Below are 27,869 nucleotides of genomic sequence, written 5' to 3'. Positions count from 1 at the left end.
CACGCACACGCATCGTATTACTATACTCGTGAGGACATCAACATTTTAGGATGCCGATTTTACGAAGGCCCATAAAAAAGTAAACTTTTAAACCTTAACCCTAACCCTGAAGCTGAAAATAGCCGATCAAGCGCTATTTTAGTTGCACGACACCTGCATGTAATTAGGCATAACTCAAACCCTAAATCTAACCTGTCATGTCTAACTCTAACACCAACCTGAATATTTTCCTGCACATAAAACTCAAAAACATCTTTTTAACCCTAAAACTAGGAAAAATGCCCTCACAAAGTCTATTCCTCAAACTCGTCTTAGTACATTTGGTATATTACTAATACAAGCACATGCCCGCGGACACAGACACAGACAGACAGACAGACAGACAGACACACGGGCGAGGGACCAATAAGGGCTCATGCTTGAGGTAAACATTTACAAAAAAAAAAGAGGTTTTTCGATCAAAAGAGTCTGGCTAAAACAAAAAAACAGGCCAAAGGAAAATAGGGGTTGAATAATTATTTCCACACCTACCCACGTCACTGAGGTATTTTTATTACATGCTATTTGTTTTACCCATAATCCATATCCATTCCTCAAAGGAAAACAGGGAGGAAGGCGTGCACATGCATGCGTGCGTGCGTGTGTGTGTGTGTGTGTGTGTGTGGTTTTTGACATATGCAAAGGACAGATAGACAGACACACTGAGTCACTACTCAGTGGTCCTCAGCATATTTCATTTTATGGCATTAGGCCATGGACCAGGGGTCAATTTGGACCCCTCGTGGTACCTGGACCCAACCCTGAGAAACGGTACACTCACTCACTCACTCACTCACTCACACACACACACACACACACACACACACACACACACACACACACACACACACACACACACACACACACACACACACACACACACACACACACACACACACACACACACACACACACACACACACACACACACACACACACACACACACACACACACACACACACACACACACACACACACACACACACACAGCTTATATTAGTGGAATTATATTAGGTACTTTTCTTTCCTCTGTATTTGACAGTGTTCTGAATGTCTGAATGTCTATCATTTAATCTCTTGTGACTATTGAGAGTCGACTCAGACAATGTTCTGTACAAGTGACTGACAACAATGTCTAACTGAAGCACAAAATGACAAATTCACTGGGTCTCACTTCAAAAGGTGTGTCTCATTTTGATATGAAACTCTCATTATACAGTGACCATTGAGTGTTAGTACAGTTAAAATGATTAAAAGTAGAGCATAAAGAGGAAGTTTGCCATTCTATCATCGCAATAATAAGCAAACTTGGCCGCCAAAGCCTCCATGCCACCATGAATATGATTACTGTTTACCATATACAAAGACTTTCAAAGAATTACGGTTGATCTCTTATATAAAAAAAAAACTATCACCATTGAACTGCATAGTTATCTTCTAGAGCACAGATAAAATATGAAGATAGCCTCACGCACAATTGCTCCACTACCATAATGAGGACCTCATTCACACGACCCACATTGGGGGTTTTGATAACAAATAAAGCTTAATCTGGGAAGATCATCTGCTCTTTATAGTGGCGTAATCATCACGGCCGATTGTATTGGGGACAAAAGACGTTTTAGGTGAAGTCAATGTAGAAAGGGACGCAGAACAATCAAAAAGTGCAAACGTCACGTCTCGATCCCCAGCTGTTAGCAGTGTCCCTAGATACAGGTGAATCACAGCTGTTAGCAGTGTCCCTAGATACAGGTGAATCACAGCTGTTAGCAGCGTCCCTAGATACAGGTGAATCACAGCTGATTCGTTTCAAGGGGTAAATGTTAAAGGTTTAAAGGGCCACTTCACCACTTTTCAACTTCTCTTCCTATAATTGGTCCTAACTAATGTTCATGATAAAATACCACAATTTTTTCCTACTCAGTCTGTGTCTCATAGGAAGGCTGTGGGCAGTTCAGAAACCTGTCCACCAGTGACATCATCGATGGTGAATCCAAGCTAATAGAAACGGCAGGCTTTCTTTTCCTGAAAAGTTGCAATGCAAAAGTTGAAGCCATCGTTCTCACGATAATACAAATCTAAATATTTATTTTAAAACAAATCTTGTTTTAAAAAAAATCTGCCTAATGATGATGTCACTGGTGGACGGGTGTCCGAACTGCCCAAAGCCCTCCTATGAGACACAGAGTAGGGAAAAAATGGTGTTGTTTTATCATGAACATTAGTGAGGACCAATAGGTGAGGGCATATATGAAAAAAAGGCACCTTACCCTAAAAAAATTGCAACAGAAGGTTTCTCAACTGTTTTGTGTAGTATTAGGTGTCCTTAATAACATACTAAAAGTTTACCAAAGTTTGACCATGCGAAAGGTGTTATTTTAGCATAATATGCATAATATGCCCATAACATCCTATATAAGGCAAAAAAGTCCAAATTTCATCATTCTTTAAGTAACATGTGACATATGAAACTAGGGTGTTTGCATGATTCTGAATCCATTCCAAGCATTAGTTTTGCACAAAAAACACTCCTTGGGAGGAAAACGGCACATGGAAATAAAGGCAGATATATTTCTGAGCACATTTGGTCAACTGGATATGGCCTAATTTAGCCCAAGGAGTGTTTTTTGTGCAAAACTAATGCTTGGAATGGATTCAGAATCATGCAAACACCCTAGTTTCATATGTCACATGTTACTTAAAGAATGATGAAATTTGGACTTTTTTGCCTTATATAGGATGTTATGGGCATATTATGCATATTATGCTAAAATAACACCTTTCGCATGGTCAAACTTTGGTAAACTTTTAGTATGTTATTAAGGACACCTAATACTACACAAAACAGTTGAGAAACCTTCTGTTGCAATTTTTTTAGGGTCAAACCATAATTGCACCTGTCTACAATTATATGAAGAGATGTTGAAAAGTGGTGAAGTGGTCCTTTAACCACAATACTTAGTAAACTTGACCTTTAGCTTTGTAAATGGGCAGCTCTTTCCCCCCTCTACACCAAAACCTCTTTGATGAAAATGGTAGATTGTAAGATAATCGACAATAAAACAAATACAAGAAAGTGAGGCAAACATAAAGAGGCAATACAAAAAAAGGCCTCGATATAAAAGTACGTTTTCAGAAGTAATTTAAAAAAAAAGATGATCCTGCCTTTGCTACCTGTGCCTGAACACCCATAATGACAAAACGAGTTTTGGGAACAACCAAGATAGCCCTAAAGCAGTGGTTCTCAAACCTTTTCATGCTTAGGATGGATTTGAAAAGCATTTTCGATATGTTTTTTCTCCAAAATAGCAGATGTACAAGCTCGCAGCTGATATTTTTGAATAGCCAATGTATATAAATAGATAAAATGGTTAAGATGATTGTACCTGAGGTTCTAAGGCTGCACACAGGCTCATACGGAACCAGCTAAAATGTAACTGGGAGCCACAGCAAGCAGGGAATTGATCTGGGGACTGATGGCATTGTGCCTAATATCAACTGGCTATCATGGCAGTTAATTAACCACTTTCAACCTGCCATACCTAATTTTTGGTCATTATATGCCCAACATATTCACAAAATTCCAAATAATTTCAGAAAATGATCTATATTCGGTACGGCTCAGAACATAATAGGGCTGATGTGGTTAATGTAATGCAATGACCTGAAGTTGTCCTGACTGAGGAACACCGTGACAAAGTCCTATAGTAACCTCATGTGATATGGCAATAAACCAATGGATATGAAACTGTCATCTGTAGCGTATGTGTGTGTGTGTGTGTGTGTGTGTGTGTGTGTGGGGGGGGGGGTTAAGTGGCCTAAAAAGTGTGTGTGTCCATCCAGTGGACAGGTTTATCTTCATTGTGACTACAGCACTTTCCATTACATCATCATCAGCACGCGCGCGCACGCACGCACGCACGCACGCACGCACGCACTCCTGTTGTCACTTGTCACACATGCACAATCGCACACACACACGCACTTTTAACATACACAAATATACACATGTCACCACACACAGACCACTCCAGTTGACAGAGACACACACACACCCCCCAGAACCATGCCAGTTCGCGACCATTTGAGCGGTGCCAAACCGCTCCAATGACTGACCGAGGGTGTATGTCTGTACAGTATGTATGTCTGAGGCCTCAACAACAGCTGCAATACCGCTGGGTGGCACTGTTGAGCAGAACATGCAGGGCCATTTCACTGTTGAGCAGAACATGTAGGGCCATTTCACTGTTGAGCAGAACATGCAGGGCCATTTCACTGTTGAGCAGAACATGTAGGGCCATTTCACTGTTGAGCAGAACATGCAGGGCCATTTCACTGTTGAGCAGAACATGCAGGGCCATTTCCCACTCAGAACTACAACTGCAGCCAGCCAGCGTGTTGTTGTTGACCAGCCTGCACCGCTCAGTTCACATGGGGGTGATTGTGAACTGTCAGCCAGTCTGTGGTAAGACGTCACCCCCATTCGGAACCTATTTTTATATAATAGGTCCTCAATAACGATCATTTATAATATGGTACTATTTGTACTATTGACTGTGTCTCAGTGGAGGGCTGTGTAGACAGTTCTGTGTCTCAGTGGAGGGCTGTGTAGACAGTTCTGAAACCCGCCTACCAGTGACATCATCAACGGGAAATCCAAGCCAATAGAAACGGCTGCAGGCTTTCTAGACAGTTAGTTAGCATGCTATAATGGAAGCCATTGTTCCCGCGTTAATACAAATGTAAATACAAAATTTGAAATATATACTGTATATATAGTAAGTACAGTAGGAGTGACGGTGGTGGTGGTCACAGCATGGAACAGTGAATGCGTCAAAAACAGGCCTTGTGTGGCTTCTATGACAGTACTTCCACTGTACAGGGTTAGGCCATGGAACGAGTCAAAATAATACTTATGACTGAGGGATTTGCTCACAAACCAACAACAACACAAGCAACTTCCACCGTTTAAAGGAAAAAACAAGAAAAAACACATGAAATATGGGAGAAATGATTTCCCACCCCTACTACTGAGGCACCGCAAACTAAACACCACACAACACTGAGGGAGAAGGAGAGGTTATGTCCTTTAAAAGGAGTAGTTCACCCCCCAAAATGACTTATTTTCTATCAATTACACATCCCATGAAGCCTTGAATTCATGGATTGTTGTGTTTTCGTCACATTCCTAAGCCAATAATTTGATGAGAGGTGGAGTCTCCCTCTCCCTTACAGTCTCTCCTAGACGCCGGTCAAATTATTGGCTTAGAAATGCGACAAAAACCAAACAATCTCCATGAATTCAAGGCTTCATGAGGTGTGTGATTGATAGAAAATAAGTCATTTTGTGGGGGTGAAGGAGAGGTTCTTTCCATTCATTGATAATAATAATAATAATAATAATAATAATAATAATAATAATAAACTTTATATAAAATATTATAATATTTATTGATGGCGCCGTTAGGCATACATCTCTTAACATATTTTAAGTTTTTGTGTTTATGTATAAATGAACGCCCTACTTGATCATACTACAGCGTCACACAAAAGCATCAAAAGTAGCAGATCTGCAAGCTTGAAGATCTGGTACTATTGAATGACTTACCAGGAGTTTTACAGCAGTGGTTCTCAAACTTGTTTATGTCAAGGAACACCAAATTAATATTTATTTGGCAGCACAACACTTTATCTGGCTATTACATTTATGTGCGTGTGTGTGTGTGTGGGTGTGTGTGTGTGTGTGTAAACTGTGAGTGAGTGTTACTGTACAGTATTCGCACTGTAAGTGAATGTACAGTATGTGAGCCTATCTACAGTGTGAATGTTTATGTGTGTGTGTGTGTGTGTGTGCACGCGCCTGCCTGTGTGTACTGTGAGTGAGTGTCAGTTTACATGTAAAAGTGCATGTGCTTATCTACAGTACAGTATGTGTACAGATATGTACTCTACAGTATGTGTCTTAGTGTGTGTGTGTGTGTTTGCCTTTCGGCAGTGGTGAGAGGCGAGTGATAGAGTGACCAGGCTTCCATGTTAGTGATACTGTAAAAAGAACAAGGACCAGGGTCTGTGTGAGGGGCCCGTCCTGTCCTGTCTGGAGGCCCCCGGCCCCCGCAGCCTTTGATTCCCTGTCCTCTGACGGAGACAGTAGGGAATTTTTTTTGGGGTGGGGGGGCCTTGAAATAAACACCATGATGAGACCTGCGCTTCTACTGAGTGACACCAGGGGGGCCCCTACTTGTTGCCAGACTGGGGTCCAGAACATTGAACCGGGACTACCCAAGTCTGAGGTCAAAGACCACACCCCTCGGTCAGGCTTTTTACCTTTTTGAGCCTATGCACACCTATGCACAGCTGTAGTGTGTGTGTGTGTGTGTGTGTGTGTGTGTGTAGCACGGAATGTGCTCAGCTAATTGGCTGAGCACGGAATGTGATGTATGATGATGATGTATGATGATATGAGTGCCCCTCACTCACTGTGATTTTCTACTCAGGTGTGCTGTTAAAAAGATACACATTTATTCAAAGACTCTAAAAAGAAGTCATCTATAAATTAATAAATAAATGACCTCCCTCAAATGCCATTAAATCGGGGGTCCGTAGCCTAATGCGTGTGAAACTGGGGGTCCATGAAATTAATTCGTTTTGGAATCACTGCTAGAGCCGTAAAATCCTCCCTTATCAGGGTCACTGGCATATGTTTTCAAACGGGGGGTCCGTGGCCTAATAAATGTTGATTTGGGGGTCCTTGACACGAAAAAGTTTGGGAACCACTGTTATAGAGTGTCTACATAAAATGCTACGGGCTGAGATGGAGTCTGAATAGTGAGTCAACAGTTCTGATTGCAATGGGAAGTTCATTCCATAGTTTTGGAGCCAGAAGGAAGACGAGTCTGGGACCTATGGAGCGTTATATATCGGCTAGCTATACGAGTCCACAGAAGAAACATCACAAAAACACCTCATGAGTGGAACATTGAAGGACTTTCGGCGACCCCTCTCTCTCTCTCTCTCTCTCTGAATTTGTTTTCTTTCCTTACATGCAAACAAACTAACCCTATAAGGGAGCGGTCAGGGGGGTTGTAGGGGGGGGGGGGGGGGGGGTTGGGTCTGTGGAAAGCAGCGTGAAGCTGCTCACACTAAAAACACAAAACTAACACAATCTCCACTTCCCCCCACACTACAATGCCAAAGACCTGTTTGATGTCTTACATAATAGTTCTAATTAGCCCCCATGTCTCTCTCTCTCTCACACACACACACACACACACACACACACACACACACACACACACACACACACACACACACACACACACACACACACACACACACACACACACACACACACACACACACACACACACACACACACACACACACACACACACACACACACACACACACACACACACACACACACACACACACACACACGCTCTGGCCCAACGCAAACCTCACCAATAATCAAATCAAACTGCTAAATTACAGAGAGGGGGCCCCATTACAGCTCGACACGCAGCCCTGCCTCCCAGCGGCCCCGGTCATGGGAGCTTGGCCTTGGCTGGCTGCTGCACACACAGCCAGCAGTGGCTAAAGGCTTCCAGACTCGGCCCCTGATTACTAATAATGAGTCAGTGTGTCTGTGTGCGCGTGTGCGTGTGTGTGGAGGCGGAGGGTGTGTGGGAGAGAAAGCATGTGTGAGGAAAGAGGTTGTTGTTGTGTAATGCCTAGTTTATAATTCGTTTTACACCGGTGTTGTGTGCCGAACATATAGCCGATCTACGAGACCCACGATGCCTTGCTTCCGAGACGCATTGTGTGTAGACAAGCTAAGTGTATACAGTATACTGTAAGTGTGCGGACAACGCCCTGCGTCGTCCACGCGCTTACAGTATATGTGTACGTGCACATCGCGTATGCGTCTTAGTTAAGGACCCCAGGGCTGGGAGAGGAAAAAATAAACAAGTGTACTCTGGTACTGCAAGCTTGACGCACAAACTCTCTCATCGGAGGTAGTTGGTGATGTGCGTGTTCCATTGTCATCAAGTAAGTTGATGACAACACCTGGAAGGAGGGTGTACTGTACTTCCAGGAGGGGGGGGTTCTGTGGGTGCTCCAAATGGACCCTTACAGGTGTGTAAGTCTGGAGTTATGGGGTGTTTGAGAAGCACTGCTCTATGGTCTTGGTATGTGACGGTGTGTGCACGACGTGCTCTCTCTTCTTGTCTGTGAGTCTCTCTTCACTGTTCTGTACCATGTCTGTACTGTTCTCCTCCCCTCCCCTCTGGTCCTCTCTGCTTGCTGGAAACAGTGAGTCAGCCCCCAGGCTCGTTTCATGTTTATCTATTGAGTGTCTCCAATAGGGAACAGAGGCGCTGTAAATTGCACCATTGCTCCATGCTGTCTGAGTCCCCCTTGACCTGCCACTGAGAAAAGGCCAACGTTTAGTACATATTGCAATTTATCAGTCTTTTATCCATCTAATTAGAATTGAGTGTATTCACTCAGTGGCCATTTTGACCCCCTCCAACCCCTCATTTTCACCCAATGTTTCACGCCAGAATAGGGACAATATGGTTGATGGGGTAAAGTATCTTATCCATTACTGATGCCCATGTGTCTTAGTCTCTTTCAGTGAGGGGAACAAATAGATCATTATATACAGTATATACAAAACATGTTATAAAAATATTTTAGAGTGACCAATTATGTTTATCATATTGTGTAGGTTGTAGAACCTTGAGAATGCAACATTAATAGTTCACTCACTTCCACAATCACGCTTCACAATTTAACCACTTGAACGCTATAAACTTTGTTCTGTTGACTGGGGTCCTCCAGGGCTCTTATTTCCACCCCCTCCTTTATTCTGTCTAGACCAAATATCTTTGGTGAAAATAACCGATCTACAAGTTTTACGCTTGAAGATTTTCACCAAATGTTCACTTGTGACATGATCAGAATAGGGATGCTAGTGTTCATGTGGCTAAAATGAATGTGTATATAAATACACTTATAATGGTTACTATCTTTACCTAAATGCAACAGAATGATGGCACACTACCAGGAGATATACATTTACAAAGTTCACATTTCTGTAGAATTTGCATATTAAGACCACAATTAAAATTACTATGCTCTTTTCTTTTAAACAAGCGTATAGCCACCAGAACCACTGTTGCCTTACATAACCTCTCCTAGAGTGAGTAAAGAGATGCTGTATTTTAACGCAATTCCTCGTAAATGGGTGGTTCGCGGCTGACGTGGGCTTACGATCAACCACAAGTGTGAGTCATGTTCTGAAGAAATGGTCCTTTTCTGTCATTAGCACACATGCACGCATGGATGGATGTAATAAATAGTAAGAATACACACGGTGTGTGTGTGTGTGTGTGTGTGTGTGTTTGTGTGTGTGTGTGTGTGTGTGTGCCTACATGTGTGCATGGGCACAGAGGAATTCTGACAAAATGCAACCAACCTGTTTGTGGCATAAACCTCGGAAACAAAGGACCTGGGACATACACACAGGCCAACTGCTGAGGAAGGCACATCAACGCCTCTATTTTCTCAGCCGACTGAAGAAGTTTGCTATGGGCCCCAAAGCTCTACAGCAGTGCTTTTCAACCAGTGATCTGGGGACCACCAGTGGTCCTTGAGGGGGTTCCAGGTGGTCTCCCCAGCTAAATGATAGAACCAAATGGACCCTCATTAAAAATGAATGAAATCAGTCGTGGCGACTGAGAATTTTAATCCTTGCATGAGTAGATGTGACGTTCCCTCCATCGACGACATATACGACGGCCGTGCTCACAGGTTTAAAGATCCTTGCAAGTTGCCATCCCAACCACCTGACTGGGCCACGCAGGCCGTGGCCCAGTCAGTTTAGTCTTTAGAGCTTGCCCAGTCGAACTTCGAAGAAAGGGGGTGAAAAAACAAGAAACACAACAAAAGATAGCCTACTTTGGCAGCCATTGTGCATGCACATTTCTGTTCAGTAGCAAACCACAGCATGCAAGCCGCCTTTGTTTTAAATGGTCCCCCATTAGCACGTCGGCAAAACCGTTCACACCTATCGGCCGGAGATGCGCTACCCCCCCCCATTTTTCATAGACAGAGGGGAGTTTCCCTGGTTGGATGTAGCGTGCAGAAGGAACACGTTATTCCAACCAGTTTCTTTCCCCTCCATCAGGCGCCTCGGCTGGCCAGGGGGAGGCAGTATAAAGACCAGGATTACTGCATGATTTTTGTGAGGGTACCACTACCTACCCTAGGGGACACGGGGAGAACATGCAAATCCACACAGAAAGGCCTTTTGGCCAACCTAGCAGTAGATTTCTAAACAGCTACTTCTCCTGGACAACCACATTAAATGGTGGTGGTGTTCATAAGGATCAGCGCAATACATACAATACAATTCAACCCGTAAAGCCGATGGGTTTGGTCAATCAAATCTGGATGTTATGTTTGTGAGACCCACCGTCCACCCACCCAGCTTTAATTTAGGGATGTGCAAATCCAGTGAAAGAAAATACCCCAATGATTTTGTTTCTTGGTGTGAAGAGGCATTTTTACAACTCAACGTCACAAAGACCAAAGACATGTTTATTGATTTTCGTCGATGTCCACCTGCTCCTCAGAGCAGTGTTATAGATGGCGAGTCAGTAGAGTTTGTAACTAATTACAAATATCTCGGGCCCTGGCCCCTGGTTGCACTTTATATTTAATGTAACATTTGTATCTTGTGATAATGTATACGTATGTCTGTTGTTATGTATGTTGTACTGTTTGTAATGTCTTTGAGAGCTTTTATTATCTGCTGTAAAACGAAGTGCCCAGTTTGGGACATATGAATAAACTTGACCTTGAAAGGAGTGGAGAAATTATTAGTATTATAATAAAATCATTATAACATCGTCTCCCAGTACCTGCCACTTGTTACTGTCCCTTGTCCACCCACAGAATATCAGAATACGGGAGAATAACTTTCAGTATTTATGCTACATGGTACTGGAAATAGTTCCAGAAAGACATTAATCTGGGTGATTTAAAACGTTTACGTGATACATAAAAACACAGAGGTTTGCAGCTGCTTGACTTGAGTTTGTATTAATGTGTAATTTGTGTTTTTTTGCTTTGTGTTTTATTATATTATTTTATGTTGTAATGACTGCTTGTTTGCTTTCTTGGCCAGGGCTCCCTTGTAAAAGAGATTTCCATTTCAATGGGACTCACCTGGTGCACCACTTAAGCACTATAAACGTCATTTATGGCACTGGTTCTCAACCTGTGGGTCCGGGGCCCGCTGGTGGGCCGGGGCCCGCTGGTGGGCCGGGGCCCCCTGGTGGGCCGCGAGGGAATTGGAAGTGGGCCTCCAAATAATTGCCAAAACTCTTAAACTCTTTCCTCACTAATGTTCATGATACCAGAATTTTCTTCCTACTCGGTCTGTGTCTCATAGGAGGGATGTGGGCAGTTCAGAAACCTGTCCACCAGTGATATCATTGTTAGGCAGATTTCTTTTGAAACAAGATTAATAATATATATATAATCGTGAGAAGGATGGCTTCCATTTTCGCATTGAAACTTTTCAGGAATAGAAAGCCAGTAGTTTCTTGGATTCCCCATCGATGATGTCACTGGTGGACGGGTTTCTGAACTGCCCACAGCCCTCCTATGAGACACAGACTGAGGAGAAAACATTGTGGTATTTTATCATGACCATTAGTGGGGACAAATTATATGAAGATAGGTGATAAGTGGTCCTTTAAGATTTTGATCTGTAGACAGTAGATCTGCTATTTTCAAAAAGTATTGTGATATTACATTTTGTCCATAATATGCCCAGTCCCAATACACCATATTGTATTAGTAGTAATATTTACCGCACACACCAGCACACAATGACTACAATAAGCAAGGCAATAATCACATTATTGTACAGTACATGGATGCACAATAATATATGAGCTATCCCTTACCTTATCAATAATCTGATGCAACACACACACACACACACACACACACACACACACACACACACACACACACACACACACACACACACACACACACACACACACACACACACACACACACACACACACACACACACACACACACACACACACACACACACACACACACACACACACACACACACACGTGGCCGAACGGTTTGCGGAGCGGTCTTGTTATCGGAAGGTCGCCAGTTCGAATCCCCGGACCGGCACGTTAAAATTACCACCGCTGAAGTGCCCTTGAGCAAGGCATTGAACCCCTACCATGAAATGTTCTATGAGCAGGGTCTGCCTGTAAACAAGCATCTCGAGCTTAGTCCATTCACCCTGGGTAAACAAATAACTTTGCTTTGCACCACACACACACACACACACACACACACACACACACACACACACACACACACACACACACACACACACACACACACACACACACACACACACACACACACACACACACACACACACACACACACAGTAGTGTGTGTGTAGACTGGAGACTGTAGACTGGAGGGAGAAGCTAGTAGCCATGCACACTGACAGGGACACCAGGTTCAAAGTGGTACATGGCGCTTCTCGTGAGTTCAGAGCAAGTGCATGCCACCGATCTGACGGCTTGGCCTGAACTCACGAGAGCTGATGGTATCAGCTGACTCTCCGGGTCACAGTGAAACGGGTCAACAACGCGGCCCAGCATTCTGAGCAGACAGCTCCCGTTCTCAGCCCGCTAATCACTCCACTGCCGTCTAGTCACAGCAGGTGTTGCTGTCTGGTTTTACACTATGGTTTCATATTTACTGTATAGACAGACATGTCTTGGGTTTAATTGCACTCCCCGTGAGACGTCTTGCATGCCACTCGGGTTCACTTTGGGGAGAATAATCAAGGGTCAAGCCATTTCCGTCCCAGATACAGATACCATTTTTTATTTTGTTTTTGCAATTAATGGTTCCAAAAAGTTGTTTATTTGTTTGACGTCGTCAGGCTGATCTTTGTCTCTTGCACTCTTCTCTACTGGTTGGATGTTAATGATGAAGATTTAAATTTAGATGGTCGCCAGGCATCGAGGCGCACTGTGTGAGCTTCTAGACCTGCTATGTTCCCACTTCTGACTTAGGAACTATGTTACTAGGAAGACCACTCCACTGCAATTCACCACAGAGAAGAGCATGGTCTGTATTCATGGAAATGTAAAGCGTGTTCTCTCAAGACATTTCGTAAGCGATACTTGGAGAAGGGGGAGATGGGACAGGGCATCAGAGTCCATCAGACTTCTATTTTCTTTTGTTTTCCTTCCTCGCTTCCCGTCACGGTTGTTTTCTTTTCCTGTCCAAACAAAACGCTTCGCTCTGCGGGCGAAGCAGTGGCCGCTGGACATCTCCAATCGCTCAGAGGCGGAGGAGAGAAGAGGAAATGAAAAGCAGCGCTTCTGGGAATAATAGGGTTTCATAAAGACAGACAGACAGACAGACAGACAGACAGACAGACAGACGAGGGACGAGAGACTAGATACAGGAAACGTGAAGGAAGCCAAAACGAGGTAAATGGAAGTGAAATGCGCATGATTGTGCAAAAAAAGACACAAAAAGTAGAGAGACAGAGAAAGAGACAGAGGAGAGAAATGTGAGAGAGAGAGAGGGAGAGAGAGGGAAGGGGAAATAAAAATCAGAGAGAGAGATAATTGTGAGAGGAAGACAGAAACAGAGAGAGAGAGCGAGTGTGTGTGTGTGTGTGTGTGCGCACGCATGTGTGTATTCCTTTACAAGCAGCAGTGTGAACAAAGAGCTCTTTGTGTGTGTGTGTACTGTGTAGACAGAGTGAAGTGGTAGCGGGGCTTTAGGGAGTGTTAAACCCCGTACACTGACTGCATTCCTGCACTGCACTGATTACCAGGCCATTTTACTTTACCCTGCAACAGGAAACAACATACTTTTAACTCTTCCCGTCCTCAACCACACACACACACACACACACACGCACACGCACACGCGCACACGCACACGCACACGCACACGCACACACGCACACGCACACGCACACACGCACACACACACGCCTGGCACCTCCCAACATGATGGGCAGGTGCAAAATAATCATAAACGAGACAGGCTGTAAATCCATCATAGTTTATTCTGGTTTTGCGTCCACATGCGAGTGGGGCTGCAACTATCGCTTATTCTATCGATCGTTTTTTTATGTAATTGGAGTGTTTAAGTGTTTTTTTTTTACTTTTATAAACTTTTCACCATACGAAACATAGGGATTGATTATAAATTGATCCATTGTCATTTTGTTATGATCAATTCAATTGATTAGTTTGATTAACTGTTGCACCCATACAGTACATAAGCGCACACAAACCTCTATGTTGTTCTCTCCTCTCTGTTGTTCACATGCCCTCTCTCTCTCTCACATCTCTCTCCTCCTCGCTCTCCTTTCCACTCTTCCCTAATTCGTCCTATTAAAAGGCTCATTTCTCTGTCTTCACTCTAAACCAATTATTTTAATCCACTTTCTCTCTAATCTCACTATTCTTCCCCTTTAAACCTTTATTCATTTATTTTCCAGTTGACCTAATCTGTCCCCTCCGCCTCAATAACGTTTCATTTGAATCTAAAGCTCCATGTATGCATCATCTCACTATGGTGTGTACAGTACAGTACAGTGTGTAACAGACTCTAGTGAGAAAAAAGGAAACAAAGCCAAGCTAACAGCTGGGTTACATTACTTCTCATACACATGAAAACAGTATTCTAAAGACGAGAAGAGATCAGCAATGCCAGATTTTGGGAGAAACAAGCGGACAGGTCTATGAAAACAAGCCCAAAATAAGCAACTAGGCTGCATCACACGCGCACAAACACACACAGCAGTGTGTGTGTGGATTCCATTCTACCAGATCGAAATACCCATACAAGAAGGGTTGCAAAAATAAAATACAAAATAATATGTGAAATCTTTGGAAAGAAATGTGAAATATTTGAAGAAGAAAAGAAAAACCTTTAACACAAATCTTTTTGTGTTGTGCGTCATATTTTCAAATGGGGGTTCACGGACAAATACAAAATAATTTGGGGGTCCTTGACATGAAAACGTTTGAGAACGAAACCCAAATATACACTTTGGAAACGAGCCCCAGAAACCGCAACCGCCAACGTTTACAAGTGACTTTACAGAAAAACAATCCCAAAGTTTGCTTACAAGAAGCAGACTTGGCAACAGTTGAAGCGAGACGCTTCCCACCACTGTGATGGTCACACAGCTCCTATCACAGAGTGGATGTGTTCTGGTGTGAGCCAAGCTTACAGAGGCATGACTCTGCAGTTTCAATCCCTGGAGCGGATGGGGACATCTTGACAAGGTTAAGTGAAGGAAAATATCCTCGCTAATGTGTGGAAATATGTCCAAAACCATTATAAGACTTTCAACCTGGCAGCCCTATTTGGGGGCATTTAAGCTCGCAGATCGGTTATTTTCACAATTCACAGGGCAAAATAAGTATATAGGGTATATAGGGTTGTCCACATAATAAACGATAAAAACTGTGTTCCAAATGGATCCAATGTTCATATGAGATTTAGCCATTACCATTTTACTTTTCACATATTTGTAAAACCAAAAGACAGACCAATAGCATTGTTTTATTGAAGATGACAAGAGCAGGGCACTAGCAACTCTCGTTACTTCCGCCCATGCAGTTGGACAGGGTTTGTTTATCTGTTGACAAATAACTTGAAAAAAACAAACAGATTTTCAATAAACTTTGGGGACGGAATTAGGAGTAGGACTGCAACTATCGAACATTCTTTTCAATTATTATAATTATTGAGAAGCCAATTATCTTTTTATCTAATGTAGTGGGACGAATATTGAGATATACACGCTCACAATGCATTGCACCGCAACAATTATTTCTTTTTTAATAATAGATTTTTTCGACTAACTGTTGCACACTTAGTGGGAATGATCATCAGGCTACTCTGGAGAGGTGATTAACTTCTGGGTGAAAAAGGTCAAAGGCCAAGGTCCCGATTAAGGTCAAGGTCTGTCTCTCTTTCTCTAGAACTGGAGAACGGAAGTGCAGATTTTCCAGAAACATGGTGGGAATCATCAGTAGGCTGCCCCGGAGAGATGATTAACTTTGGGTCAAAGAAGAAGAAGATTACCTTTATTAATCCTCGTGGGGAAATTCTTTTTTCAGTCTTTTCTTACACACACACACACACACACACACACACACACACACACACACACACACACACACACACACACACACACACACACACACACACACACACACACACACACACACACACACACACACACACACACACACACACACACACACACACACACACACACACACACACACACACACACACACACACACACACACACACACACACACACACACACACACACACACACACACACACACACACCAACCCAACCTTGCTCAAAGGCAACATGCGAGTGCATGTGAATTGGCACCTCTCCAGCTTCCAGTGCACACGCCATACTGATTATAGTGTAGTGCACATCTAGTTGCCACATTGTCTATAGCAACTTTGATGTGTACATTAAGACATTTATATGTCGTACTGTTCCGATTTCAAAGGATTTGATGCAAATCATGCCAACTTAAGAGTATAGTTATAAGGAAGAGTCACATGTTGTGAGTGAAATTTATTGCAATGATGAAAATGTGTATGTATTAGGGCTGTCAAAATACCTGAGTTAACTGAGTAAATCAAATCAGACTGAGCTTCTCTTCTTCCCAGCTAAGTCCTGCCCCATGCAGGAGCTAACTATTTCCATACCAACACTTTGGTAACTTCGGTTCCAACAGCCAAGAACCTTGGTGTTGTCCTGGACAGTCAGGTCTCATTCAAAGCACACATTACAGCGGTCACTCGATCCTGTAGGTTTACAAAGAATCCTCACCCAGGAGCTAGCCCAGCTCCTTATCCAGACATCAGTCATATCACAACTTGACTATTGTAACTCTCTCCTTACTGGTATGGAACTTACTGGATTAAGAGTAAGGCTGCACAATATATCGTTATCGAGGTATGAACATGCACAATAGCAGCATCGCAATTAGTGCGAAAAGAGACATATACAGTGAGGGGGGAAAAAAGGGGGGGGGGGGGGGGGGGGGGGGGGGGCGGTTGGGGGATTCAGATTTTTACGGGGGCCAGTTTCGAATTGCAGTCGTCCGTAGGTGCCCTTTGAGAGCGGTTTTGAAGGAGTCAAGGGATTTGCATGTCTTAATGACTGTTGGTAGGGCGTTCCACATTTTGGTGGCATAGGAGCGAAAATAATTTAGTCCCTTGTTTGTGCCGAATCTGGGTTGTACATGGTTCATTGCACTCCCTCTGGTCTTGTGGGTGTGGACTTCGTTAACATTAAGGAAGTATCCAGACAGGTACATGGGTATCTTGGTGGAGTATCGAATCAGTACAGTACAGTACAGTGTATATGTATGCATCTCCCTCTGGACACATCATATGCCAATTCAATCTGTTAAGATTATTACTGTATTACTGTATACAAATTACTGTATACTGTACATATGGTTATGCAGCAGGAAGGCCTTATCTGTGACTGTGTGACACATGACTTACTTGGAAAATGACTCCATTATTATACATGATTGAGCTAGTAGGCATTGAAGCTTTTTCTACAGTTCCACTCATTAAGCATTCCACTCATTGAGCAAAGCTCTGGATAAGGGCGCCAACTCAACACCTCAAATATTCTATGCTGAAAATTAACACCCAATAAGGGCCAAAGCTAAAAACATGGAATTCCATATGAGCACAACTGCCACCGTGTGTTAACCACTTAAACCCTAAATACTTTGTTGACCTGGGTCCCCCAGGGGTATAGCCAGCTTTCCCCCTTTTCCCTCCACACCTTCACTAAATATAGCCAATGTATAATTCACAACATGTTTAGTTGCCTATTATGAGATGATGACATGCCCAGAATGCATGTTTAATATGCAAATATTAATATGTCCTGCGCATACACTGCCACACATACACTGCCACACATACACTGCCACACTTAGAAAATGAACACCCCAATTTACAAAACTAAGAAACACAGACAGAAGCCTTAACAGGCGGTGAGTTAATCACTTAAAGCCGATATACTTTCTTTGCCCCAGGGGTCTATCTTGGACCGCTCATTTTCTTAAACCAAATCTCTTCATCAAACATAGATGATCTACAAGCTCACAACGCTTTGTGAGCTTGTAGATCGGCAATGTTTTTGCTAATTGCAGATAGCAATGTTTTAGCCCATTATCACATGCCCAGAATAGGGACGCTAGGGTTCAGGTGGTTAAAGATGTAGTGTTGTGTATGCACATACTAAGCCTCTGTCCCTGCCCACGCACAAACACTGGTACACTTAAACGGCCTGTGTCCTGCCCACATATGCACGCTGGTACACTTAAAGCCCGGAAACTGGTTTCTAAAGAGATGTATACAAATCTCCTCCGATTACCCATAATCCCTGTGGGAGGCCACATGGGGCATTGGACTTCCTGGCACCCGTTTCTGTGCGACATCCCTGGAGGCACACACATTCATCCCCACACACAACACACCGCCTATGGAACCGAGATTGCAGGTGCGGCAGTAATTTGTGTGGGTGCTCGTGCGCACTCGCAAGCATATGTGTGTGTATGTGTGTGTGTGTGTCTGTGTGTGTGTGTCTGTGCTTTGTTTTGGAAGCGCAAAAATTGCCTATTGCTGCATGGTGATTATTTATATCCTATAAATATACATAAGTATAGTTATAGCGGATATAAATACTGTATGTGAGTGTTGAATTAGGGAATGATATTCACCATGCATGAAAATCACTTGTTTTATCGTATTAACATGTAGTCCCTCCAAGCTCTACAGCAAACTGCACGGTCACTATATCAATATACTTTTGTTGTACAAAGCAGGACATTCATGGACAAATTAGAGTGTGCGCGCGCGTGCGTGCCGACTGTCCTCAGATTATGTCAGCAAAACTGTTAATGTTAGTTGATTCATCTCTAACATAACATAACATACAGTAACGTAACATAATTGCGTTGATATTTTATTCAGCCTTTATTAGCCAGCTGAGTCCCATTGATATGGTAATCTCTTTTACAAGGGAGCCCTGGCCAGGAAAGCAAGCAAGCAGTCGTCATCGACGTCATTACAACATAAAATACAATAAAACACAAAGTAAAATAACATTTATACAAACTCAAGTCAAACAGATGCAGACGTCTGTTTTCTAACATCTGAAGTAAACTTTTTAGAATCTCTCAAAGGGATGAAGTGCTCCAAATTAATGTCCATCTGGAACTGATTCCAGGAGCATAGAGCATACTAAAAGCTACAGTACACTACAAATGTGAATGGACGAGGGACATTAACAAGTGGCAGGTTCGAGGGGTGAATGGTATATGAATTTGAAAAAAATCACACCGGTGTGAAGTGAGGGAGGCTTTTATCATCGTACAGCATCATGAAAATGAAAATTGTCCATTCATTGTCAATGGGAATTTAACGTTTGTGTAGGACAAAGTTTATGAACACGTACACTAAAAGGTGGATATAGGAGGGGTTAGCGCCCCTCAAAAATTAAAACATTATGGATCTCAGAGTCCACAAGGGAATTCCGTGGATCCGATGTGGATCTTGGACTGGAGTTAAATGAATATTTCAAAAAAATACAAAACATAATGAAATCAGTCCAGTGGTTTCCTAAGATTAGATGCACACTCAGAGAATCTATTTCAGAGAATGGAAGCAGCAGGGGCGGTATTGCAGTCGCTGTACCACACTGAGCCAGAAGGCAAAGCTCTCTGTCTAGAGAGTAATCTTCGTTCCAACTCTCACCTAAGGGTCATGACCGAAAGAATAAGGTCGCGAATACAAGCGGCCGAAATGGGTTTTCTTCGACGGGTGGCTGGCATCTCCCTTAGAGATAGGGTGGGAAGTTCTGTCACACGAGAGAGACTCAGAGTAGAGTCGCTGCTTCTTCACCTGAAAAGGAGCTAGCTTAGGTGGTTCGGTCATGGTTAGATGCCTCTCGAGCGTCTCCCTAGGGAGGTCCTCGAGGCACGTGCCACTGGGAGGTTACTGATGTTTCTCTGGAGAGGGAAATCTGGAGCTCTCTCGTGGAGCTGTTGCCCCCGCGACCCGACTACGGATGTGGACTCTCAGAGTTACAGAGCCGTAAGGGTCCATTTGGACCTCTTGGTGGTCCCCGGACCCCACGGTGAGAACCAGTGATGTATTGTGTATGAATTGATGGCACAGATAACAAAGGGGCGTTCAGCGATGGCCTGGGGAGATGGAGAAGTCACTCTACAGGAGGAAGTGAGAATGTTTATGCTCACTATGCTAGCTTCATTTCCCCTTTATGTTGTTTGGAAAGGTTTGAAGTCCAAACGCCAGCACTGGGCAGCTCATGTTATTACCCCGGCATGGATAAACATGAGGATGTAAATGTTCTGACTCCAACAACATAGTGCACAATGGAGAGACCGATTGGTTAGTAGCTGACAGAGATGGATAGAAGGATGTGCTTCCCCTATTTGTGACACAGTGACTCTACAAAAAGAGGCTGATGTTTACAATGTGACAGAGATTAGTGTAGTCATGGCCGCACTGGCCTCCTTTGTAACTCTTGTTAACTTAAACTAGGACTAAAACGAAAACGTACATTTTATGACGGCGTCTGAAACCTTGAAGTATCCGGAGACGGACGGTGGAGTTGGGGTGGACAGACAGTGTGGGTGAGGGTTCGGGGGGTTAAGTGAAAGTTGGCCCCCAAATGAAAACACTGCTTATGGGGGATCAAAGCTGAGCTGACTGGCAATTTAATTCAAAGAGGATATTGGCAGTCCCAAAGGCCTCCCCTGCTTCCTGTAAGTCCCCCCCACTGCACACACATACAAACACACTTATGTTACTATATTTGTGAGGGAATCAACATTTTAGGATGATTTTATGAATGCTATTTCTTTTAATTGCCATTTTAACGGAGATAAAGCCAAAAATATTTTCAGTGCATGACAGTGTGAATCGGGTTTAACTCTAGTCTAACCCAACCCCATGAACCTAATTTAAAACTAAACGCCTAATCCTAACTCCAACCTGAATCTTTTCCTAAATCCTTTTGAACCATTAAAACAACCATTTCTCTTGTGACGAGGACCCCCCCCCCCCCACGCGCACACACACACACACACACACACACACACACACACACACTGCTGCCGGTAATAGTTTGTCGTTAGTCTTAATGCTGTGCCCACTGAACAGGGCTGCCATTATACCACCATCCTCAGCACTGAGTCTGCGCACGCACGCACACGTGCACGCACGCACGCACATAACGCTCTCCTTTTCCTCTCTGCACATAACCAGACGGCCGTGTGTCTCTCTCTCTGTGTCGTTATGTCCCTCTCTCATCTGTTACACTCTCACTATATCTCCTACCTTGTCTCCCTCCCTATCCCTCGTGTCTCATTCTATTTCTCTCTCTAACCCCCTCCCCCTCCCCTCTCCCTCTTCTCTCATCAGCCTGAGGCCTCTATTTTTCCTCTCCATTGATTCTGTTTCTGTCTCCCTCTCTCATACACCCGTGGTTCTCAAACATGTTAATCTCAAGGACTCCCAAATTGACGTATGTACTTGACCACGGACCACCATCTGAAAAGATTTAGCGCCATGGATCCAATAAGAGAACATCTGCATTGCTACAATTTACTCAAAGTTAATCAAAAAGTGTTCAGTTTACGTCAAGATGTTGCATACATTTTCAAATAGACAATATTTGGACACATTTTGACAGATTTGGCTGGGGTCCCCCTGGAGCGCCCTCAAGGACCTCTGGGGGTCCCCAGGCCCACTTTGAGAACCTCTCTGTTGTTGAGCTGCTGACTTTTATGTTTCATCACAATAGCTCTGCCTTCCTCTCTCAGATGTATTAGTATTATTTATGGTGTCTGATTATGCTGATCATCTTGCATGTTTTGTTTCTAGATTATTGTCTCCACCAGGCCGAAGGCATGGGGAGAGAGTATGTTTTGCACTCCGTCCGTGTGTCCGTCCGTCCGTGTACAGCTAATCTCCGGCACCGTTAACCCGGTCGATGCCAAATTTTGCACACACTCCCTGGATGCCAACGATGAACCTCTGCCCCAAATTTTCCAGAACGGCCTGTTATAGCGCCACCAGGAGGCCAACTTTTGAAAAACACATTTTTTTAGATTACTCCTCCAGATTCTGTCCAAAAATCTCGCAAATCGTTACACACTATCTCTATAGTCATGTGTTCAAGACGGATCTGTCCGATATTTCATATTCCATCCTAATTGGCTAACATTGGCTTTCAAAGTTTGCAGGATTGGCCCGTTTTGAACAAAACGCCTCAAATCATGAACACAGCGTGCAATTTACGTGAAATCTTTCACAGACTTTCCTACTAGGCTGAGGGATATATCCCACCCTTTTCACATTGGCCTGTTATAGCACCACCAACAGGTGGATTTTTGCAAAACACATTTTTGGAACACAAGAAGAAATGGCACCCTTTTCACATTGGCCTATTATAGCGCCACCAGGAGGCCACAACCTGACCTGCCCTGGTGGAGACCTGTGCCCCGAGGGCCACTTTATCTAGTATGTTTTTATGTTGGGGACCACGGATGAAATTTGTGCATTGTTTGCTAAATCCTGTGTATTTACAATGCATTACATGTTTTGTTCATTATTACATCCATTCCAAATAAACAAATAAATTAAATGAACTGGAAAAATCTCTCTCTCAGCCCATGGTGACATAAGTGGCTGGACATTGGACCCAGTGATCGCTGGCAGACTTCCAGTTGGGTGAATGTGTCTCTCTCCGTCACGTTTAACAGCCGTGACACCGTGCTTCCTCGCTTGCTGGCCCACTCTGCAAATAGGAAGCACTGCTGCTTGACCTACTGTATGAGGAAGAGGTGCAAGAGGACGTGTGTGTGTGTGTATATATGTGTGTGTGTGTTAATTGAACAGCAGGGGTCTTCCAGAGGGAGGATGTGGTCTGCACTGTGTGTTTGTCGGCTGTCATGACTGGAAAGTTCACAGTGCACTGAGTACAAAGACCGGGGGGGTGCGCAAAAACACACACACACACACGCACGCACGCACGCACGCACGCACGCACGCGCGCGCGCGCACGCACGCACGCACACGCACACGCACGCACCCTTGGTGTTATTATGCCCATTTGTGACTCTGAGAGGGTACACATTCAATTTGGTTACATAAGTACCCTCTCAGAGTTAAACACTGAGGATTGCCTCTTGGCATGTGGACCAGCACAGCAGTGTTGAACACAGAGGTGTGGTCTGTGGAACAGCACAGCAGTGTTGGCCTAGAGGAGGAGGAGGAGTACAGGAGTACAGACGAGGAGAGGAAAGGACCGAGAAGGAATGACAGTGGCCAAGAGAGAGAGGAGCATTTTACATAATGTTCCGTGCACGCACGCACGTGTGTACGCCGGCGTGCACACACGCACGTGACCCACAGGGAGAGACAGCTAATCCCGGTTAACAGCTGGTGCCTGCAAGCCACATCACAGTGGTCATTACCAGGATGTGTTAAGGAACACTCAGTTTAAACCGGCATGAATAACCACTGGCCGACTGGCTGACTGACTGACAGACAGACACCACTGCTTGCGGTGGGCAGTGATTATCCAACCGTTTCTTTTCTGTATTTTTCTTTTCTTTTCTCTCACGAAAAACTACGAAACGATGGAGCTTGCAACAAAACAAAAAGAATCTCACTCATTTGTTTTTACACCTAAAGCCGATTCTGATTCTTGCACATATTAACGTGGAGTGAGCCAAAAGGAACGCTTCGGTCCATGGAAGAATGAAGGAACCACTTCATGGTCAGAGTTAAATTAACAACGGATTTTACACAGAACAACTTTGCAGACGGGGGCACACAAACAAACCGCCGAGGCATACACAGTACCTACTCATAACATAATAGGCTCGCATATGGCTCATAATGTGTGTCACATGACATGTCGTCTCGTCTTTCTTCACCGCGCGGTGCAACAAAGCTGAAATTCCTCAAAATTTAAATAAATAATTCCCCCCACCACTCCCCCACCCCATTAAACAACATACACACAACGCAAAATCCTCAATGTACATTCATCCCTTTGTAACTCTGAGAGGATGTAAATAAGTAACCAAATGGACCCGTTACATTTGCCCTCTCTCAGAGTTAAATTGACACCTTTGTGTGCCTCCTCGCCAGGCTGGATGACAAAACAACCACACCGAGTCCTCCTGGCGCCATTGTGGCGTCTGGGCACCGAAACACAGCTGGACTCGAGACAACATGTCGGCCAAACATGAAACTCCTTGGCGGCTCACATTTTGATAACGCTGGACCACACATTCAGCACTGCAGGAACAATTCACCCCTGGGACCTCACCATCCTCCATTGTGACCCAGTGCATTGTTAAATGTAACTTAGTTACCGGTACATTTGTATGTTATTTGCATGTTATTGGTCTGTTATGGTCATTCAGAGCTCTTCGTGTGTTTCTGGTAATATTATATATTGGCCACTCAATTGTTATGTCCGTGGTAAAAATTGAATTTTGTCTACCACAACTTTCAAGCCAACATGGCGACGACTCCTGCTCTGAGTCTAAACAATCACCGCAGCATCTCGTAGAGATGTGACTGGGGGCATGCGAGGCTTCCAACAGAGTAGCTGCATGACAATGTTGATTTGGTCGACTAAAACTATGACGAAAAACGTTCGCCGACTACCTTTTTTCACTGACGTAAACTAAATAAAACCCAAATAAAAACTAAGCTGATGACGACTAAAACTAAGACCAAATTTGACAATTTCCTCAAGAAAAAACTAGACTAAAATGTTAGGGAGGGACTATAGTGGAGAAGAGACACAGTTGAATTAAAAGACAAGTATCCTATATGTTAAAATGTCCTAATGGGATGGCGGGTGGGTGGACCATGGGTCAACAGCCATGTCATTATGACTCAGACATAACCATAAACAAACCCCATACGTCTGTGTCTGTCCCCAAAAGGGACACAGACAAAAGGGTACAACGGGTTCTCTTACAAAGCCCCCAACACGACTCCGACATATTGATCAGATCGGCGGTGCAACGTAGGTATACTCTAGATGTGAGGGCCACGTAGTAGCCCAAACTTCTAGCGTTTGACAATATCACAAATGTAATCATTTAATAAATAAATTACAACCACATTTCGAAAACTTTCAATTTGTGCGACGCAACGCATTATGAGGTTATAGATCAGCAATAATTTTTGGTATAACATATCGAACCCTAGTGATACGTAATGGTGTGTATATATATATACACATACACAATTACGTATCACTATATATATATATATATATATATATATATATATATATAAAGCACTCAAATCACAGTACAGCCAACCAAATATAGCTTTTTCTATTTCTGGTACAATTTAGGCATTTAGCAGACGCTCTTAATCCAGAGATATTTACAGTAAGCAAGAATAACATTAGTACCCCAATCTACATCATCAGTGCTCACTGCTCAGTGCTACATACTCTCAGAGACCCGTAAGGGTCCATTTGTACGCCTGGTGGTCGGTAGTTTGCTGTAGTAGAGCATGGCCAACTCTCCTTCGAATAAAGATAACAAACAAGCGATTGCATAAATCCATACATACTGTGCTGTACATACATTACATAAATTATGCATCAGAGGTGAGCCTGTATCAACCAGGCTGAGCAAACAGCCCAACTAGCTAACATACCTCAGCTGCTAGACTTTGCGGAGAATTACAGTGAGAACGTGCTGCCAGATCGAATCATGTTACATTGTTGTCAGTCAGCAAGGAGAAAATATGTGCGCACCACATTTTTGCATAAATCAGTGGAGATGGGGGTTCGTCACACACACACACACACACACACACACACACACACACACACACACACACACACACACACACACACACACACACACACACACACACACACACACACACACACACACACACACACACACACACACACACACACACACACACACACACACACACACACACACACACACACACACACACACACACACACACACACACACACACACACACAGGGCGGAGAAGCAGTCCTCAACACTGGGCCATCAAAACAGGTGTCCATTCAAGACACGCAGACGCGCGTATCTGCCTGAGAAAGCACCCGGTATCAAACTGCAGGTTTGAAACATCTCCGTTTTCAAACCCTTGCATTCCAGAGGTTTTGACATGTGTTTCGCGGTCACCTTGCGACGTCTTAATGAAAAGCAGAATGTGGACTCGCACTGCGAGGGGAGAAAAGAGGATTTTGAGGGAGAAAAGTGGGGAACACAGACTGAAGGAAGTGAAGTGAAGTGAAACTGAATCCTACAAACAAATCCTTTTGGTTTGGGACCACAACATGACGGTGCCAGCAGCAACGAGGCCTGGGAGTGATCTGTCAAGGAGATCAGGCTAGTCAAGTCAGTATTCCATCCTCTGTAATCCAGTTTCTAAATAATGTGTTTGCCTGGTTTTACAGAGATACATTTTTGCATATAAATTCCTCTGTTTTTAATATACTTATACTACTTTCTATGCAAGTTCTAAGAATATGAATATATGGTCGCCGTTAGGAGAAAAGCTTTACAACATTGTTCCAATAGATGTCACAAGATTTTCATTGGTCACACACACACACACACACACACACACACACACACACACACACACACACACACACACACACACACACACACACACACACACACACACACACACACACACACACACACACACACACACACACACACACACACACACACACACACACACACACACACACACACACACACACACGAATATGAATTATAATACAAGTCTTTACTTGCAGACTTACAAAAAACAACAACAACATATCTACGTTGTGCGATTGTAGTTTGAAGAATGAAAGTATGAAATAGGGCTGATGAACTACAGAGATCCAAGGTTTCTGCTCAGCAGCGACAATATACCCGAAGTTGATTAGAACAGTCTCACAACACTAGAACTATGAACCCATGTACAGAACTGCCAGCAGTCACCTCTCCCCTGCTTCCTTTTCAAACAACGGTTAACCCATCAAGACCCGAGGCCGCACCCTCCGTCGGTGTCACTAGACACAGGTTCTAAACCACCCTCCGTCGGTGTCACTAGACACAGGTTCTAAACCACCCTCCGTCGGTGTCACTAGACACAGGTTCTAAACCACCCTCCGTCGGTGTCACTAGACACAGGTTCTAAACCACCCTCCGTCGGTGTCACTAGACAGGTTCTAAACCACCCTCCGTCGGTGTCACTAGACACAGGTTCTAAACCACCCTCCGTCGGTGTCACTAGACACAGGTTCTAAACCACCCTCCGTCGGTGTCACTAGACACAGGTTCTAAACCACCCTCCGTCGGTGTCACTAGACACAGGTTCTAAACCACCCTCCGTCGGTGTCACTAGACACAGGTTCTAAACCACCCTCCGTCGGTGTCACTAGATACAGGTTCTAAACCACCCTCCGTCGGTGTCACTAGACACAGGTTCTAAACCACCCTCCGTCGGTGTCACTAGACACAGGTTCTAAACCACCCTCCGTCGGTGTCACTAGACACAGGTTCTAAACCACCCTCCGTCGGTGTCACTAGACACAGGTTCTAAACCACC

General features: G+C 43.9%; 1 protein-coding gene across 4 annotated transcripts in view; it reads right to left on the bottom strand.

The window, feature by feature from the left end:
* The window catches only part of rad51b (RAD51 paralog B), a 151,537-nt gene that overhangs the window by 76,707 nt on the left and 46,961 nt on the right, over positions 1-27,869 (bottom strand). The window contains exon 10 of one of the 4 annotated variants that reach the window (XM_079527032.1): positions 15,832-16,202. The exons of the other annotated variants lie outside the window; for them this stretch is intronic. Within the exon in view, the coding sequence (XP_079383158.1) occupies positions 16,174-16,202 (29 nt within the window). The 3' untranslated portion in view covers positions 15,832-16,173. Of the gene's footprint in view, positions 1-15,831; positions 16,203-27,869 lie in introns of those variants that run through there. 4 annotated transcript variants of the gene reach the window in all.

The sequence above is a fragment of the Electrona antarctica genome, assembly GCF_951216825.1.
Source record: "Electrona antarctica genome assembly, chromosome: 17".
Taxonomy (NCBI): Eukaryota; Metazoa; Chordata; class Actinopteri; order Myctophiformes; family Myctophidae; genus Electrona; species Electrona antarctica.
The sequence above is the reverse complement of the archived record's forward strand: the minus strand, read 5'-3'. Positions and strand labels throughout refer to the sequence as shown.